Genomic DNA, 19,178 nt, shown 5'->3' on the forward strand with positions numbered 1-19,178 from the left:
TGGACCACGAAGGACAGTCGCCAGGAGTCCATCACATGCGATCTGAGGGAGTTGCCGACCGGGGCTGCACATTTACTTGAAGATTTCATACATGCGGGTCGAGGGTGGGGCCTGCAGGCCTGAAGGTTTGATACAACACGTAAAGTAAAGTAATTTAGAGTCTGCTTATCAGAGTGCATCAACTTCGTCATGATTCGGCGCTCACTAATTTCGAATATTCTGAGCTCCGACACCTCTCAGCGATCAACCCTCCAGCCCTCTCCATCGCAGCAACATACCCCACGGCCTAGCTTCACGAACAGCAGGAGGCATTTTATTCAAAGAACTACCATCGGAATTTAGAATTCATCATGCGCCACACTTGGTCTAGACCCACCCTAAGATGATAAGGATGCCTCGTTGTTACCCCAACATTTCCCAAATATCCTGTGCGTCCTTCTGCGTCAGATCTTGCACCTACGTCCATTTGACCCCTTCTGGTCCGTTACGAGAACAAGCAACGAGATAGCGGAGATTTTGTTATTCTGCATAAAATTACCATTCCGAGTGATAGTGCTGATCCTTGTGTGCAGAACAGCAACCAAAACACTGTAAGGCAGTATCTACGGGTCATCAAAAATCAACTGCCGTACAAGGACGGCCATACATACTGTTGTATCCCTCGTGTATACACTGTTCACTGGCAGCACGCATAGGTACAATGCCTTTTCCTGGACCAACGCACACAACTGGCGTGTTCGGATTCGTAGGACGGGAAATGCCTTTGGTGACGAAGTCAGTATGCCGGATATAGAGGTGAATCATGTAGTGGAAGACATGCCAGCAAATTTAACATTCAAAACACGTGCTGTGATTCACTGACTTGAAATTACGAGCCAGTGCCGTCGCTGGCAGGAGGAACGTTTCCGACATAGAGACCATCATTAGCTCAGCCAACACCTGTTGGATAGTAATGTTGGAGATCTGTACGCAAAATAAAGACGTCGTATTGATCAAGCATGGCGGCTCTACGTACCATCGCCATTGTCTTTGTATAAGCGCCTGCTCTAGCTGGAGCAAAGTCAAGTAGATACGAGAGTACGTGAATGATTTATATACATTTTCAAACGGTTGACTAGGCCGGAATCGGCATGAAGAGCATATGGTGAGGTGAAAATACTCGGTCCAAGAAAGGGACCGTGAAGTGTGAGCACAAGGTAAGGAAGTTGTAACTAGGAATGCAAAGAGTAACGGAGCTACATTGTCTTCGCTTTGAAGCGTGATCGGTGCATAGAGGATATGCAATCCTTACAATAGCATTGTCAGCGGACGGTAAGAGAGTAGCAAGTGGGAGTGACGATGGCACAGTGAGATTGTGAGACATTGACACGGGCAAAGTCATGATAATATTTGGTATTACGACAATGGTAATCGCATCGTGTATACGGTGTTGTTGTTATGTGTAAAGTCACGTGAGATATAAACCCCTGAAACGTTGCGAATGACGCTTTGACTTGCACGCTCAAACCTGGTGTTCTGTAACTTCGTTGTCTCTCATTTCCACTTGATTTCATGTCGCTCGACGGCCAAACCATTCCAATACCTCCTTCAGCTGCGGACTCTTTGTCGCTTACTGCACAGCTCAATGGCAATCCAATGCTAAATGGACACGCACCAGAAAGTAACGACAGCTCACCGGCCTCTGAGCGGCTACAAATCATCAATGATGAAAAGAATTTCACGTCAGTTTGCTAGCACGTATCAAATTTTCTCCAAGTACTCAATGTCAACTTCCGCAGAACCTACTTGACATCTCAGATAGAACGATGGGGTCTTCGTGACGCCGGCTTCAATTATAACATAGTAGCTGTCTTTGGGTCGCAGTCTACCGGGAAGAGTAAGCCGTTGGCATGCCAATGTTTGGAAGCGCTGTCCACTGAGCACTGTTGCAGGTACACTGCTAAACAGACTATTTGGTACTACTTTCGACGTCATGAATGAGACCAGACGACAGCAGACTACGAAAGGTAAATATCTTGACATTTCAACCTTTGTTTGCGTGTTAACTCAGCTTGAGGTATTTGGATGTGCCGAGGGGAAGACATGGGTGTCATGGTTATGGACGTGGAAGGCACGGATGGACGAGAACGTGAAGAGGACCAGGTATGGACGAGTTTAAGTTCATAATTGTTCTTGCTCAACCACTCCCAGGACTTCGAGCGCAATTCCGCTCTTTTCTCCCTTGTTTCATCAGAAGTACTTCTCATCAACCTTTGGGAGCACCACGTTGGCTTCTACCAGGGTGCAAACATGGGTCTTCTGAAGACCGTATTTGAGGTTAACCTTGGTCTGTTCGGAAAGAAAGCTCACGACGGGTAAGCTTGTTTAATTCTATGCCCGTCTTCGTGTCCTCAAGATGTCCCACGTGCAGTTCTCAAGGGCGTACTCTGTTGCTATTCGTAATTCGAGACCATATTGGTGTCATTCCCCTCGCGAACCTCCAAACTACCCTCACTGCCGACCTCACGAAAATATGGGATTCCCTTTCTAAACCACAGGACCTTCAGAATCGTCGACTTTCGGATTACTTCGACCTCTCATTCACAGCACTACCCCACAAGATTCTCGCTGCAGATCAATTCGAGGCTGAAGTTCAAGAACTGCGGAAACGATTTGTGGATAAAAAAAGGGATGATTTTATTTTCAAGCCTGCTTACCATAAGCGAATTCCCGCTGATGGCGTGGCGTTCTACATGGAAAACATATGGGTAAGGATATTTTACATGTTTATAAATTACGCACTGATGTTTTCCTCAGCAACAAGTACAAACGAACAGGGACCTTGATCTGCCTACGCAACAGGAACTCCTTGCACAATTCCGATGTGACGAGATATCCTCCGTTGCACTCTCACACTTCACTGAACAGTCGAAGTCGCAACGGAGACCCATTGAGGCAGGTCACGTGGTAGGTTTCGGTGATTTGATGCGAAATTGGAGGTCTCAAGCACTCAGTGAGGATGCTGTCTCCATTTAACTTACATGTTCTTATACATTTCGTAGGCCGCTACGACTGCGATGCATCTCGCTATCACCAAGGGGTGTACCAGCGGAAGCGTACCGACCTTCTTGGGGTTCTTAATTCGACGCTTTCTCCCCTCTTCCTTGGGCAGCTCAAGAACTTGCACAAGTCATGCCTCAGCTCCTTTAAAAAGGAGCTGCTTCACGGCTTGTGCGGTGAGGAGTATGACTTTGCAGACGTGATTGGCGAGGCGCGGACAAAGTGCGAGACACTGTTTGCAGACGGTGCGACAGAGGTCTCGCTGGAGGACACTGACTGGACATGGCAGGACGAACTCGAGTCTCTCAGAGAGGAGATTGGTAATGTGGCTGACCAGTGCAGGAAGGATGAGACGAAGAAGATGGCGAACCTGATTGAAGTATGCTGTCTGAGAATGACCTTCGGTGTCCACTCACAAACCTTTCACAGAGGAACTTCAAAAATCAAATCTCTGAACCCGTTGGCATCAGTCTCAACAAAGCTACTCCTGACATGTGGGATAAGGTCTTGAGCACGTTCAAACAAACGCTTGAGAAAGCCGAGTCGACCTATCTAGCAAAGGCGAGAAGTGAGTCACTTCACCTTCTTTACGTCGTTCTTACTCACATTTGGTGAAGGCTTAAACTGTACGGATGATGAGAATGCTACGTCCCTCGCTGCCCTGCGGAAACGTGCCTGGCTTGTTCTACGGGAAAAGATCGACGAGCAGACTACTGATATTGTTATCCTCGGCAAGCTACAGGCTCATTTCGAAGAGCGTTTCCGCTATGGTGAAAATGCTGTGCCTGGAGCCTGGAGACCAGACGATGATATTGATGGGGCCTTCCAGACAGCCAAGGACCAGGCACGTGTCTTGCCCAATTTTTTCTATCTATGCACTTACATTTGAATGGTGTTTCAGACGATGGACCTCATTCCCCGCTACGCCAAGATCGCTCCCGTTGATCCTTCCCTTGAATTCACACTGCCCTCTGAAACCTCTGATCCCCTCAATTCCACCGATGAATTTAATTTCCCCTCAACGCTCGTCGTCTTCACTGAGACAAAGTCTCTTGACCTTGCTTCTCGCTTCCGAAAGGATGCGGATGCATACTATGTCGAAGCGAAGCGCAGCACTGTCTCGAGTATTGCACGAATTCCGTCCTGGATCCTCGTGCTTTATCGGAAATTTGCAAGATCGGTTGCAATGCTGTTATCGTTGAAATAACATTGAAATGTCATTTGATATGACATGATGAGACTTTCAATGGATTGCATCGCACTTGCAATATTAATCTCTCGCAATGTGCCTGTATAGTATATACCGTCCTATTTGATTGATGATCCCTCAATTACAACGGGGAGCGCTTCGCTATTTTTTCTCCACATTATACCCACAACACCTCTGTATATATACCCCTTGTATGTACATATCCTGTATCTTCCTGCCCACAAAATGTGCCTGCAGCGGATCGTCACATATACTCAGGCCTTTGGAAGTAGGGTTCCGGGAATTTGCACCAGGCAAATTTGCCCGGCAAATTTACCCTGCAAATTTACTGTGAATGACAAAATTGGAAGACAACATCATTCGCCTAGTGCTACCTCTCAAGTACCCGGAGATCATACGGGTAAGTTTGTACCAGATATACCGGGCCTGCTTGTAACTACTTCCCTTACTCCCGCATAGAATCTTTAACGTCTCTATCCACAACCACGAAATCCCAAGACACCCAAAGAAAAAGGTTTGTGCTGATGATTTCCGCATCGCACGTTACTGACACATTTCTAGTGCTTTCCCAATACCCGCGAATCTTCATTGGTCCGGGAATAGACGACTCTCCTACTAAAACTCCAAGTAAGTACTGACATTTTATTCTCGATGGTATGAAAGGACAACTAGTACTTACAACAGATGTCATCGTGTCGAAACAGCCGTTGAAACTGTCTGCAAATCCCATCGGTGAAGTAGTATCTTGTCCCCCGTCACCTCATGTAGCTGACCTGACCAATAGATTCAGACAATAGTTGTCATAAAGCCCGAGTCCGAAGTAGATCAAGCTGCTTTTTGTACCGCAGAGAAGGTTCGTGGTTTTATCTACTTTATTTTCTACAGATGTCGATTTTTTTTGTCAGACCGTTGTAGGTACCAGCGCCGGCATCAAACGAACGGGGAGTCCCCTCTTTGCGCAGAAGTCCCGTTTTAACACCGCCACTTGGACAGAGATCGCCAGGCACAAAAGCAGCGTCCAATGCATTTCACTATCTCCCAATGAGCGCATCCTAGCAAGTGTATCGGTCGACAAATTACAGATTAAAATATTACAACTTAGTATATTGTCACTACACATAGGCTTTTGAAACGCATGAACACCAAACTATGTAGGGTAGTACATTGTCCTGCGCAGTTGAGATGTGCACGACACAGAGTTTGTGACGAGAGAAGAGCTGCGCATTACTTCGATACCGTGAGAGTTCCATGAACTACGACTTGGAATGCCGGCACCAAGGAGGACATTTGATGCTGACGAGTTCTGGCTGTGTAAAGCCGCCATGGCCATAGCGTGGAGGGGGACGATATTTTCGAGACTGAAGCAGCCGAGAATCAAAGCCACTTCCACTATGTACTCGCTAAGCATACCCATCAAAAATATAATTGCTACTGTAGACACCAACAATATAAAAAGATATCCATGTGCGATAACAAAACAGTATGATATCCTGAATATATAGTTTCGGATTTGTGGGAGAGGTTACGCTTGAGGTTTGAGGTGTTTCTGTATGTGCATGTCAGGTTTTAAGTCGTAAAAAGTACCAAAGATGCACACCGTTGCAAGTTTCGCCCCTTCGGATAAAATCGCGAGGCATGACCGCAGACCCTTCAAACACCACTGCATCTCGAGCCAAGAAAGGAGATTACGATTCCAGAAGGACTCAAATATATGATTGATGGTGGGGTCCCATGGATTCGGAGCTCGCGAGAGATGGACAACCCAATTTTGGCATGCATACTTGAGGGCGTCAGAGGCTGATCGACTTCGTTCCCGTGGTTCACTGGCGAAATTCACGAAGGCCTTCATAGCATGCATGATCTTCATGTCTGGAAACCGACCTTGTGGTAAAGCAAATGTGGAAGCATCCTGGTGCCTTAATGCCAGGAAGACCGGAAACATCAAGAAATCTGGCAAACTCTTGAAATGCTGGATCACTTGAAAAGCTGGAAGTAAAGACAATTCTGGAATGATTGTGTGTGTGTCGACTGCTTCCAACGTGCTCGAGAAATCTTCCATTACGACCCAGACAGGCAGCAGTGGCCATGCTTGACCATGTGGTGTCTGGAGCCAGTCTTGCCCACTCTGTGTCTGCAACCATTCTTGCCCCTTCTGGGTCTGCAGCCAGTCTTTCCCGCTCTGGGTCTGCAACCAGTCCCCTCCCCCATAGGTCCGCAGCCAGGCTTGTCCCTCGGAAGTGTGCAACCATGTTTCCCCTCCTGGGGATAGCAGCCAGGCTTGCCCATCCAGGGTCTGCAGCCAGTTTTGTCCACTGCCAGGCTGCAGCCAGTCTTTCCACTGCAGGCTCTGCAGCCAATCTCGCCCGCTCTGAGTCTGCAGCAAGTCTTTCACGCCCACGGTCTGCATCCAGGCTTGCCCACTCTGGGTCCGCAGCCAGGCTTGCACATCCGGGGTCTCAAGGGTTTGGATGTGCGGGGTCTGCACTCTGTCATACCCGCCCGGGGCCCACAGCTCCTTCTCTGTCCCTCGCCTCCTCTGGCTCCGTCGGTTGATGGTCATCACTCCCGGGCTCGGCACCCAATTTCCCCAGACATTCGGCCAGTCTCGCCCGTCCTCGGTCTGCAGCCAGTCATACCCGCCCTTGGTCCGCAGCCAGTCCCGCCCATCCTTGGTCCGCAGCCACTCTCGCCCCTGCTTGGTTTGCAGCCAGTCACACCCGTCCTCGGTCCGCAGCCAGCCTTCCCCCTCCTCTGTCTGCAGCCAGTCTTCCCCCTCCTCGGTCTGCAGCCAGCTTCGGCCGTCCTCGGTCTGCAGCCAGCTTCGGCCATCCCGAGTCTTCAGCCAGAGTTGCCCATCCCGGGTCTGCAGCCAGCGTCGTCCATCCTGAATCTGCAACCAGCCTCGCCCCCCAGGGGTCTGCAACCAGCCACACCCCCCAGGAGTCGGCATCCAGCCTCGCCCATCCTGGGTCTGCAACCAACTTCGCCCGCCCTGGGTCTGCAACCAGCCACGCCCCCCAGGGGTCGGCAGCCAGCCTCGCCCGCCCTGGGTCTGCAGCCAACTTCGGCCGTCCTGGGTCTGCAGCCAATGTTGCCCGTCCTGGGTGTGTCCGCCCTGGGTGTGTAGCCAGTCCCGCCCATCGGGGGTATGCAGCCAGTCCCGCCCGCTCTTGGTCTGCAGCCACATTTTTCCACCGAAGGTCTGCAGCCAGTACTCTTCTCCCAGAGCCTGCAGCCTATTCTCCTCCCTCTGGATCTCCAGTACATATTTCGCTTGGGTATAGAGCCAGGAACGCCCGTCCAGGGTCTCTAGCCAAGAATGCCCATCCAGAGTCTCTAGCCAGCATTGTAACACTGAACTATGATCTCCCCGAAGCCACAGCAGACTTGTAAGAACTTGCAGTGGCTCCGGTAGCTGCACAATGAAGGCTAATGATTGTTTTAAATTCTGGGGATCGTCAGATTGCATAACTTCGCGATGTTCGCTCAATTCTGCGAGCGCATCCAGGAGGGTCGTGCTTCCTGGGATATCTTGCATCATCAAGCAAAAAGAGGAGTAAGCGAGTAGGGTGTGGGGTGTGACACGGCGTATATCAGGGAGGCTGCAGTTCGAGGGGTGGGAAACATAGTCACGAACGGACGCGTGATAGATAGTCACGGGGAGATTGATGTCGGTAGGAATGTCCATGATGGACCGTAGCTGCACCAGCGTTGTCTCAACATCTCTGCCCTCACCAGGGCCAAGAAGTTTAGAAATTTGTGAGATCGGAAGAGGGTCTGCAAGGGCGACAACAATGGACAGGTGCATGTATGCCCGATTGGGATCAGCGCATGTGGAGAGGATGCTGTCGTATAACTTATACACCTCCGTTCCTGGGAGCAGTTCGCTCGTCAGCTGGAGCATGATCTGAAGCCGACCGCGGGGATCATTGTATCCATCGTTGATAAACTTCATCATCGTCGAAGCCACGATGAAACGTCTGCCTGCTCGACTCGCTAGTTGCACTAGTTGATCCCTCGTTAGTTGCGGGAAATCAGGATAGCGGCCCCGCAGCTTTCTGAAGGAATGTTCCAGGAAAATACAGATGTCATTGTCAACGTCTGCGCCATCTAAGGAGATGATGGCAGCGATACCGTCCCCAGAAGTTTTCACCGGTATCTCGCACACCAGCGGGTGCACCGCGTCTTCCTGCATGGCTTCGCGGATATGCACTTCTGAGCGACTAGTAAGCAGAATGTGGAGCATGGGCAGATCAGGTTCACGAAGAGCTCGGCCAAGCAGGGAGATGAGATCAGCAAGCTCCGTTTCAGAGGTGCATTCGTCAAGGGCGTCAACGATAAACGACAAAGGCGGACACCCGTCCAGTCTGCCATGAAGCTTCCGAAGAGGTTGGAGAAACAACGCCTCCATCTGGTCACGAAGAGAACTGTCGGGGTCTAGAATGGCGGGATTTTCACGGATAGCATGGTTTACGTCCTTCCGGATGACGGTGAAATTACTGGCAAGCTGATAGGCGAGGGTTGCAAAGAAATACGCAGTCGTGCGGCGGTTCGTGTTGGTGCGCGAGAAAAAGAATGTTCCCCCCAGCCGTTTCTCAACATTCGTCTCCTTTGTCGCTTTCAGACTTCTCATCCTTTCAGCTACAGTAAACGCAACAGCGGACTTTCCAACGCCCGCCGTGCCATGCAGCCAGATGAGCTGACTCTTCTCTCGTTTATCTGATAATTCGTAGATGTAGTTGAGAAGGTCCACCCGGGTCCCTTCCAAACATTTGGGATGAGGCTGGCGTTCACGGGAGTCGTATGCAGCACCCTTGAGAGCGACCTGGGACAGCTTCTCCCAAGTTCCATCGGCTGATGATGCATGAGGTCAGGACGAGAAAGGGGATAAGACTCATGAAGATACTGACTCGAGTGACTCATTGGTGAAGGTTGACAATAAAACGTGAGGAAGTCTAAGCTGTAACTTGGATCTGTTGCAAAAGGTCGGCAGAAGGCTTAAGGATGACAAATAGATGGCCGCAACAGCGAAACGATCAAGCTATAGAGTGATGGAGATTGCAAGGCGCAAGAGTCGAATGGATGGATGATTCAATCAAGTTTCAATTGTGGTTTTAGTGTCGGATGCTGTGGAATGCGGTTAGGACGAGGGGGCACTCATCTGGTTGAGGCTGCTGTGCGGCAAGCTTGTGGGTAACGATCTAAATCGAGACACATGAGTTGTATGATAAGTCGTATGGTACTACACATGTGACTCCCACATAAGGGCTAAGCCCTTATTGCAGCCTGATTCTAGCTGAACAAAAAGGGAGTTGCCACGTAAGTACTAAAGTTGATATGGCTGAAGCAGAATGAAGTTGAAATGAATGTTGGCCGTCCGGGCCATTAATGCCAATTCGTGCTCAGTTACGAAAAGCAGTCCGTCTGGCTCTCGGCGAGCTGAAGGGAACGTGTGTTGATCTTATGATACACAGCGGCTGCCTACGGTGTATTTCCTGAAGATCATTCAATCAAAGTACTCCAGCTTTTCGACGCGTATCGCAGCCACTGTCACTATTGCACAAGCAAGTGTAAATGTACGTCCCCTCAGTCCGGCATGTGTTCATCACCGGTGGTCCATTGCAATTCCCTGATCTTCAAGAATGGCTTTCTGCAACTTTCATCCGTTTGTGTCACCCGAGGGAGACCCATGGCTCGATGCTTCCAAGGCCATGCATCTTTTGCAAACACGAGTTCCATCGCATGGGTGCGATTGCAAAAGAGTACAGGAGTGGGGACGGGAGAGATGGTGGGGAGGGAACTGGAATTGAAAACGACTGCTTACCTTGCTCAGACAGGACCTTACAGAGTGCAGCACTCATCCGGGCGTCTGGTGTCCCCAACTTGAAACTTATTTCCACGTGCAATGAGGAGGAGTTCACTGCTGTATGCGATATCAAAACTCTCAAGGCGCTGAACCACTACACATCTGGAGATCTTGGATATATACTACGTCTTCAGAAGTGAATGCTTATCTTATCTGTCATGTGTAATTACCAATGTAATGAACTCCTCTCTCTCTAGCCCCGAGGCTCTTTGTTGACTTGATAGACATATGGGCCATGGCTTGCTCGCATACCGAGAACATGTCCCGTAAAGCTCCAATCGAAGCCACGTTGGAGCGGTGTAGACGAACAACAAGCCTGTCTTAGACGAGACCTAGATCTGATGATGAGTTGCTACCCTATGACAAACGCCCGAAGTCTAGTACCCAGGTGAATAAACTACGCCAACTCGCCCTGCTCCAGCGTCAAAGTGGACACGAAGCACCCTTTGTCACAAAATATATGCATCGCGTTTGTAACGTATCAATGCCTCACAAGTTCCTGAACATAATTGCTTCGGAACTAACTCTCCGCCAGCCCAACGGATGGGTATTGCTGATCTTTTCATTTCCAAGTCTCCTGCGGCTTCGGAGGCACACAACCAGGCATTAAACCTCCCAACGGGTCACGGCTACTTTATATCACACCCTGTCAAACCAACCCTCGCGGTTCTTCGCTTGACGGGAACTATAGGAATACACCAAAAAATGATCAAAGTGGAACGCCTTTCATTGTGATTTTACCAACTAACCCAATGACTATATATTATAGAGGCTCCAGGGCTGCTGTCATACAGAACCTCAATCCCAAGTATGTGTTGTGTACATTATTCTCTTCAATACAACAAAGACAGTTCCATACCCATATTGCGCGCCAAATCAAATAACAGAATGTCGAAGAAAAAAAGCACAACACGAACATTACACTTCTACAAAGGGAGATACCCCGTCGGACGCACCGCCACGCCCGTCTCCGAATCCGCAAACCTAGCATACGCCATCTGCATCTGCTCCCCATCAAGCCCCCTCACCCTAAGACACTTCCCAAACAACTTCTTATCGATCGGATACTGAACCCGACTCGCAAGATGCTGCCCGCCCACCAAATCCTTGATCACGCCTGCAATTAGCCGCTGTTTATGCACGTTGATCAAAGGTTCTAGCTGCATCGAAGGCGGGAGAGGTGTGAGCGAATCAAATACTTCTGGGTGTGCTGGGGATTCGAAATTGACGGTTTGGGAGTCGATGCCGACGGGGTCGTGAGGTGATGTAGGGTCGATAAGGTCCGGGAGTCTGCTGTAGCGATATAGTTGGGATAAATAGACGCCTATGAATGGGACGCAGGCTGATGGGGTCTTGGAGTCGTTAACACCTCTTGATTTTCCTGAAGGCAGATCTGTGCTGCTGCCACTCATGACCGTCGACGTTCGGACCGTCACATTCACAGGCTTTGAATCTCCCATGGCAGCGATGGCATCGCGCATGGCCTTGAAATCATCTTCCGGCGACACAAATTGCTTCAGCTTCTGATAAATCCCGTTCTCCCACAACCTCACGCGCCCCCAATGCCGACGCATAGCCTTCGTGACCCACTCGTTGCGCAGACCGGCGATGATAGCTACCAGCGTGTTGAAATTACTCTGGACGTACGCTTTCTGCAACGCAACGCAAAATCAGAGTCGGTCACAAAAAAAATCATCATCGAAAATAAACTCACTAAAGCAACACGAATAAACTTGCCCACCAACATCGCCCGATCGCTCGGATGCGTCATCACGATCTCCGCAACCACAAAATTCACAAGCAGATTGAATCGCCCACGAACAGCAGCCAACGCGCTCGTCTTCTGGCTCCACCGCGACTCAGCCTTCCAACGCGCCCGGTCCTTGAGATACTGCGCCCAATCCAACACGTTCACCTCCTGACACGACATCCAATCATCCAAGATCAATTCTTCAGGCTTCACCCCCAAGAAAAGCTCTCGGTCGATCATCGAAAAATGTTGTACGACCGTGTCGGTGCTCGTGGTCAGGATCCAGCTGCGATGCTGTTTTCGACCGGGGGGGATGAATTTGGATGGGGAGGTTATTATGAACTGTGACGCCTTAGGCGAGCCATGGGATGTAGATGGCCTCGACGGTACCCTGCTCTGCAGAATCTCCAATGGAACTGCATCTTCAGGTGCAGGTTTCAAATCGCTCATCCTCGCAGGCGGAGACGTCGGTCCTGATCCTCCAAACATCCCTTCAAACGGCGCAGACGACTCCAAACGCCCAGAGGTGAAATGATCCTCCGTTGAAGCCCCTGAGATGGTCACCTGCGACGCAGTGCCCACAAACGTTTGTCCATCCATCCTCAGCACCCCAGTCTCATGCTGATCGATCACATAATCTTCGTCATCCTCCTCATTATCCTCTCCGAAAAACCTTGGCTGCTCATCCCCAAAATCACCCGCAACCATCCGCTCCTGAATAGTGCGCACCCACCCATCAACCTTCCTCGCTCTCTCCTTCCGCTTCTGAGGATTTATTTGGCCTTCAAGACGCTTGAGCGCATCTTCGACGCCCCCATTATCGTCGTCATCGCTCAATGAGTCCACGAGCGCGTTTACCTGCCACTGCTGAATGTTATGACCCAAGGGAGCACCGACAGACGCAGAAGACACAGTAGATCCACCCGATGCAACTGAATCTCGCGAACGAATCCCCATCGAAGACACGCTGTCCACCGACCGACGTACGAATTCGAAATCTCGTCTTAGTGGGAGTCGACGCGGGGGCTTGCGCAGACCTGGTGGTGCAGCTGGGGTTTCTCCATGCGCCTCGGAAGAGGTATCTGAGAGATCGAGATCGTCGATGGACACGACATCGAACCGCCATGGCGGCTGGGCTTGTACTTGCGCTACGAGGGGGTTTATTCGTGATCGAGTGGATAAGATGGAGCCAAAGGAGTCTGTCGAGTGCGTACGCGTGGACGCACGGGAGGTGGACGATATGGATAGACGTCTCTCCTGTGTGGATTGGCGCTTCTCCTGCACAGATTGGCGTTCCTCCTGTATAGACACGCGCTTATCTCGAATAGAACCAACCTCCACGCTCTCCCGCTCCTCTTCCTCCTCCACTTCCGTAACAGCACGCAGCTGTGTCGGCGTCAACGACAAATCCGGCTTTGCCTCATGCCCCTTAACCACACTCTCCCTCTCCACACTCAGACTCTGCCTCCCAAGCACAGCACTCGCCCCATCCAACACCTTCTCCACCTTACGCCCTCCCAACGGCTCAATCATCTTCAAATACTGCTCAACACCTCCTCTCACCATCAATAAATCCCCCGTCGAATTCAACTCCAAATCGAACGCCGACACATTCGCAGGTACCGCCAGTCCAGTATCCACAGTCTGCCTCGAATTCAGCACCCTCTTCCACCTTCCCAAGCGTCCGATGGTCTTTACGAACGCGCGTGAGAGCGCACTCTGCGGGAACACGATAGGGGGAGAGCCGCTCGTAGAGGTACTGTCGGTCGTATTAGAAGCCACTGCTGAAATAGAAGCTCGGCTTTGTTGTAATATATTCATTTGCAAAGGTTGTTGTAAAATCGCAGCTGCAGCTGCACCAGCCCTTGGCGGTGAAGACACGCTGCCAGAGTTGAACGAAAACGCGTTGTTATTGTCGCCGTAGAAAATGGATTGTGGGTGCGTGGGTGGTTCGTCAGGTGCGAAATCGAGGTCGACGTCGCTGTCGTCTTGGTGTTTGGAGGAGATGGCTTCTGCGAATTTTTCGCCTAGGACGTGTGTGGGTCGGGGTTTGGTGGGGATGCTTATGCTTTGACGCGCTGAGGCAGAGCCCGAGCGGTGTCTGCGGGTGTGGGCTTCTTTGCAGTCTTTCACGACTTTGATCAGTTTTCGTACGATGTTCTATTTCGCGTTCTTGAGCTGAGAAACCCCCAGAAAACACGGAAGACTCACCAAACCATCCTGATGTTTCTTCAAGATAGGATCCTTCACGAGCGTATTCAACCAACTTGCCAACAAAAGCCTCAACTCCTGATTCGGCAAGAAATCCATCACAAAAAACGTCAACAGCCAGTATCTAATAGCCACGAACGTCCGCACGCGTACGATCTTCCGCACCATGTCGTCCTTTCCGCTAAGCGCCCAGTGGAATCGACAAATGAGAAGATGGCAAAGGTCGACGGCAGAGATGTATGTTCGGTAGGTCAGGAAGAAGTTGAGTAGTTCGTCGTAGTCGAGATCGCTTGTTAGCTGCGCGATCCATCGCTCGATTGTCGCCGCGATGAGCACCTTCGTCGTGGTGCCTGCCCCGTCGATACGTACGGTAGGCACGTCTGTGGGTCCACGGCCCCGGCGGGAATTGGAATTAGAAGGGGAAGACATGCCACTCTGCGACACCGAGACATCATCGCCATCAAGATCAGACGGGACGTGTATTTCGCCCCAGAGGACAAAACGAGGGTCATTACGCGGCGCAGCGCTATCCTCTGCGCGAAGAGACATCTTGATAGTCGTCTCACCAGCCGGATCTGAAAACAGTCTATCCAGCTGTGGAAGACCGCGGTATGTCTGCAGCACGTCAAACACTTCAGTCGAATATCGCGAATGCATGCTCGTTTCAGGGAGTGGGATGAATTCTGGGTTGGGTGGGATGATCCCTGGGGGTGGTGAAGGTGAATAATCTGGAACAAGGTCGGGTGAGACGCGCAGGGGTAGGATAGAATCAGGGGTATCTGGTCGTTTGGATGTATCTCCTGCGCGTGCGGTGAGACCGGACTCGAAGGACTGCATCTCCCGTAAGGCACGCGGCATGAGTAAGAAACCATTAGGAGACGGTCGTGTTGGTGATTCAAACGTGGCGCCGAGTCCGAACGGATGTGGAATGAAACTTAGCGCGTTGCTTTCAGAACCCGAGCTCGAAAATGGTGAGGGAGGAACAGAGCCGTTCGGCCACTGCATAACTTCGGCGAAAATGTCAACGGTAGGGTGTTTGGGCGGATCGGAGAGGAGCGAAGCTGGTTGTGGCCGTGGCATGTCTGCACCAGTAACGCTGTGGGAATGAGTCCTGCCGGTGGGAGTGGGTTGAATGGATGAACCTGCAGCAGATGCGCTGGCAGCCATGCCAAACATGTCTGGGATGGAGCGGGTCCTTCGTACTAACTTGCGTGTCTGGGCGGCGGCGGTGGTGGTGGTGATGGTGGTGGAAGAGGCATGAGATTCCTGGGTACTGGGCTTTACTTTATTCTGGGTGATGAAATTATGTATGCTCATGCGTGAGCGTGTCCTGGAGGCACGAGTACGGGAGGCATCAGTGGACATGGACGCCTTATGAGTCATTTGCTCTGCTTCCTCTGCAGCAGCAGCTGGAGCAACTGCATCACGACGACTTTAAATAACAATAACGTATTAGCGATGCATCATTGCGATAAAGCGGCAGACACCGCACCTGACACGGTACATCTGCTTTCCGTGCTGATTGACAAAGGCTGTGATGGCGTATGGAGAGCGGACGTCTTTTCCTACGCCAAGAAACTGGTCATAGCGCCTCTTTAGCTCTCTGGCAGCTGATCCGGATGAGGTCTCAACGAAACTTCCATCAGCTGTTGAAAGATGAGGGGCAAGAAGTCCAAAAACAAAAGACGCACGCACGAGCAATAGATATATCTGCAGAAGCCACTTCCGGGGGCAGTGAACCCCATTCTGTATCAGATGCTACGATGGAATGGGAGAAGGTGAAGCTGGACTGGGAGTTGTTCAAAGAAGGTGCAGGAATTGGGAGCAGTAGATTTGCTTGGTCTGAGGTAGGCGGTGAAGCAGGTATCTCTTCAGTCGTCGATATCGCGTTGGTCATCGCTGACAACGAGTCGGTCGTCGTTGTCGCTATCATCGTGGTCGTCGGCATCGTTGGTCGTCGTCGTAGTCGACGGGTCAGTAAGACATGAGTAGCATTGAAGAACAAAAGCACTGACACCGCATGCAAACCACGTGCACTAAATTACCCCGCAATCCTTTTCTTCTTCCTTTAAACGATGTCGATAGTCACAATACGCGTGCGTTCAATTCATTGACAAAAACTACTGAAAATCAACAATAAAATAAACGCAGAACGTTGAATTCTTTAACAACCCAGCAAGATTCCTTGATCCTTATCACTTTCGCGTCACTTTTGAGTGTATAGCAGCCTCTCAAAGACGGTCAGCACTAAACCCAACGTTCAGCTCAACTAACGCGCTCACTTTTTCAAACATAGATTTAGAATGGAAACTCATATATGTATCATCACCAGGGAACGAGGAACTAGATCAAGAACTCGACGACTGCCTCGTAGGTCCAGTCCCAGTCGGAGTAAACTCTTTCGAGTTCGAGGGTCTCGCTCCTGATCCTTCAAAAATACCAACAGAGGACGTCCTCGGCGTCGCTGCTCTCATCCTCACCGGCTCTTATCGCGACCAGGAGTTTGTACGCGTAGGGTATTACCAGAATACGGAGTACGATAATGAGGAGATGAAAGCCACTCCTCCAGAGAAAATTCAGTTTGATAAACTAGTACGCGATATCAGCACAAAGTTGCGCGTAACACGGTTTCAAATCAAGTGGTTCGTCCTCCTTCACATGTATATGTTCTACTTCTCATATCCTTCAAGGGACGTCGCGCCCCAATCACAAGGTCAGGCCGCTGCAGGCGCTGCAGCATCAGCCGCCGTACCTTCTGCAAACGACCTAGACGGCGATGATGCGAGTCGTAGTACTTAGATTCATGTATCTTCCTTGCATTATACCTACGCCCTATCTCTTATCGAACACTATGCCAACGGCTTGCTCCTGTACAAAAGCACATACGCAGACGAATCCTCCCCTCCTCCATCAATTGTCCCCAGCTTCTCCTTGGGGAACAGCGACACCTTGTCATCATCAAACTTGTACCAGTCCTCATCGTCCTCGTCAAACGCAGGCCCGTCACCCGACTTCGCATGGAATACGCTCTTCTTCACGAACCCCATATAGTGCCCCGCATCAGCATCAGCTCCCTTGTGCGTAACAATCGCTGTCCATAGTTCAGTTCACCCACCACAAGCCAAGAATGACGAGACCCACCAACAAGGTCATACAACCCCGTCACGCTGCACCCATAATCACTCTTCACATCTGCATCGACCAACCCCTCCAGCTCCTGCAACTCCCGCGCACGATACACACTCTCGTCCTCCAGGTCCCCCGGCACTTCGATCGCAGGCACCATCTCAACGTCCGCATTCTCCACCGCGGGCCTAGACGAAGACGCCGCTTCCTGCGCCACCTTCGTCCGCTTGCGCACCTTCCGCCGCTCCGAACGCTCCTTCTCAATCGACTTTAGCTTGCTGGACACAGGTGTTAGCTTCGCTTTCAGCTCGTCGGTCACTACCTCCAGCGCATCAAACTCTGCCGCAAACTTCACTTTGCGCTGGGGAATTGTGAGATGTGAGGCAAAAGTGGAAAGTAACGATACACACCATGATCTTGGCCTTCTTTCCGATATCGCGCCTCCATGCAAAACGTACCATATGCACTGTCAAGTAACTGGGTAGGCGCGAAAGACGCGACGTCTGGCTGTAAACTGCTTGACGCCCGAGCGAAGGAGAGTTCTTTTCCAACTGAGAGTTCAATGCCTGCCCCTACGCGTAAGCAAAGACAAAAGCCAAGCATATAAAATGCGCATACATCCTTGATACCAGCATGCATATAATTCGTCGTTGTCGAAATATTGCACTCGACCTTGAGAACCTTCTCTATCGTCACGGTGCTAGGCTCTTCCGGCGCCTCGTCGCATTTCAATCTATCCAAATCAGTCAGCAGACGCCCAGCAAAAAGGAAAAATCCGGTACTCTCTGCGCATCTCAGCCATCATGAACTGATCCACGAATCTCCTTGCCCCCGTTGATGAATTCCCTGCAGCATCGATCCCATGAACATCTTTCAAGGCGTTGGCAAGCTGCGTCCAACACTCTTCAGCATCTACATCCCAAGTCAATAAACGAGGCCACAGGACGAAGCAGAAAGCGCTCGCCTTGCTGTGCATACCCAGCCAACATTCCATTCTTCCCCGATCTATCAACCTCTCCAAACTGAGGGACAGTCTGACGCAACACGGTCAAAAACGCCGTAGGAATATATCCTTCTGTCGTACGAGACATGTTGTTATACAAGTCTCGCATCGCACGAGGGAGGACGTCCAAATGTGGTGATCTATTTATTAGACATTGGATTGGGATCATGGACGAGAAATGGGAGCGTACTTTGAAAGAGCGGTTTGAAGCTCTGGTATGGCACGCATCGCTTGGACGGTGGCGTTCATGTAGCAGGTATTTCCGAGGCTGTGATTTAGATTAGATTACTTGTTATTTGATGTTACGCCGTGATTGTAGTAGCGTACGCACTTTTTCAATCCAACGGGTAAAGAGAGCTGTAAAAACAAAATAAGCAACCCGCAAAGAGTGCAATAAAAAATTAAACGCACGGCTTCTGCGATTTCGGAGTCGTTCATATCTAGCGCAAGAATGTCTTCGCAACCCTCACACTTATACGGAGCCACTCACCCTCGAGGAAAATGATCGGCTTTTCAGGCGGCTTCGGGAGCTCGCCCGCAGCGCCAATAACCATGAAGGTCTGTCCCTAACCCCAAAAAACACCCATTCAATTACACGCCCTCCTCAACCAAAAGCTCACTCACCTCTTTAGGAGCAACCTTCTTCCAATCCGTATCATCCTGCACAAATAATCTGTCACATCAAAATATCCACGCGACACGAAAAGCACGCACCTTGAGTACCCCACCCTTGATCATCACTTTCATACGCTCCGGTGGCACGCCCGTGACTTGGTACACCGCATCTTTGAACACGGCTGGTGGTAGGGATGGATCTAGGTTGACATCGAGTGTTTTGCCTGCGTGTTTGACGTGTACTGCGAGTGGGGCCATGATGAGTTTGCAGGTCTTGGTAATCGCGAGTAGATTAGAACTGACGCGTTCAAGGGGTTATTATGGGAAATGCTTACGTAAGGAGGGGGAGACATATCTG

General features: G+C 50.6%; 5 protein-coding genes across 5 annotated transcripts; 2 read left to right on the forward strand and 3 right to left on the reverse strand.

Moving 5' to 3' along the window:
- Window positions 1–374: 374 nt before the first annotated feature.
- Window positions 375–933, reverse strand: EDB91DRAFT_682681 (uncharacterized protein). Its single transcript, XM_041328083.1, has 2 exons — window positions 647–933; window positions 375–602 (listed from the first exon to the last, which is right to left on the reverse strand). The coding sequence occupies exons 1-2, from the start codon at window positions 802–804 to the stop codon at window positions 485–487; spliced, it is 276 nt and encodes a 91-aa protein (XP_041181634.1). The 5' UTR covers window positions 805–933; the 3' UTR covers window positions 375–484.
- A 645-nt stretch (window positions 934–1,578) lies between these two features.
- Window positions 1,579–4,236, forward strand: EDB91DRAFT_1106642 (RHD3/Sey1; the record flags this gene model as incomplete). Its single annotated transcript, XM_041317486.1, has 11 exons — window positions 1,579–1,721; window positions 1,779–1,876; window positions 1,932–2,006; window positions 2,057–2,142; window positions 2,191–2,354; window positions 2,411–2,747; window positions 2,797–2,992; window positions 3,042–3,418; window positions 3,469–3,607; window positions 3,657–3,883; window positions 3,941–4,236. Coding segments are annotated over 11 exons (2,138 nt in total), but the record flags the coding sequence as incomplete, so codon positions are not given.
- A 6,582-nt stretch (window positions 4,237–10,818) lies between these two features.
- Window positions 10,819–16,088, reverse strand: EDB91DRAFT_1216985 (uncharacterized protein). Its single transcript, XM_041320841.1, has 5 exons — window positions 15,772–16,088; window positions 15,569–15,722; window positions 14,077–15,508; window positions 11,830–14,025; window positions 10,819–11,767 (listed from the first exon to the last, which is right to left on the reverse strand). Exons 1-5 carry the CDS (start codon window positions 16,022–16,024, stop codon window positions 11,042–11,044), a joined length of 4,761 nt encoding a protein of 1,586 aa, XP_041181636.1. The 5' UTR covers window positions 16,025–16,088; the 3' UTR covers window positions 10,819–11,041.
- Window positions 16,089–16,151: 63 nt separating this feature from the next.
- Window positions 16,152–16,875, forward strand: EDB91DRAFT_1234948 (histone chaperone; the record flags this gene model as incomplete). Its single annotated transcript, XM_041321265.1, has 4 exons — window positions 16,152–16,172; window positions 16,228–16,294; window positions 16,373–16,718; window positions 16,767–16,875. 4 exons carry the CDS (start codon window positions 16,152–16,154, stop codon window positions 16,873–16,875), a joined length of 543 nt encoding a protein of 180 aa, XP_041181637.1.
- Window positions 16,760–19,119, reverse strand: EDB91DRAFT_682861 (uncharacterized protein). Its single transcript, XM_041328084.1, has 12 exons — window positions 18,920–19,119; window positions 18,830–18,865; window positions 18,696–18,771; window positions 18,617–18,645; window positions 18,537–18,562; window positions 18,396–18,473; window positions 18,167–18,345; window positions 17,985–18,114; window positions 17,821–17,935; window positions 17,613–17,768; window positions 17,218–17,563; window positions 16,760–17,167 (listed from the first exon to the last, which is right to left on the reverse strand). Exons 1-12 carry the CDS (start codon window positions 19,076–19,078, stop codon window positions 16,926–16,928), a joined length of 1,572 nt encoding a protein of 523 aa, XP_041181638.1. The 5' UTR covers window positions 19,079–19,119; the 3' UTR covers window positions 16,760–16,925.
- Window positions 19,120–19,178: the final 59 nt, after the last annotated feature.

This window comes from Suillus paluster (genome assembly GCF_016628075.1).
Source record: "Suillus paluster strain FC165 chromosome Unknown EDB91scaffold_6, whole genome shotgun sequence".
In the NCBI taxonomy this organism is placed as follows: domain Eukaryota; kingdom Fungi; phylum Basidiomycota; class Agaricomycetes; order Boletales; family Suillaceae; genus Suillus; species Suillus paluster.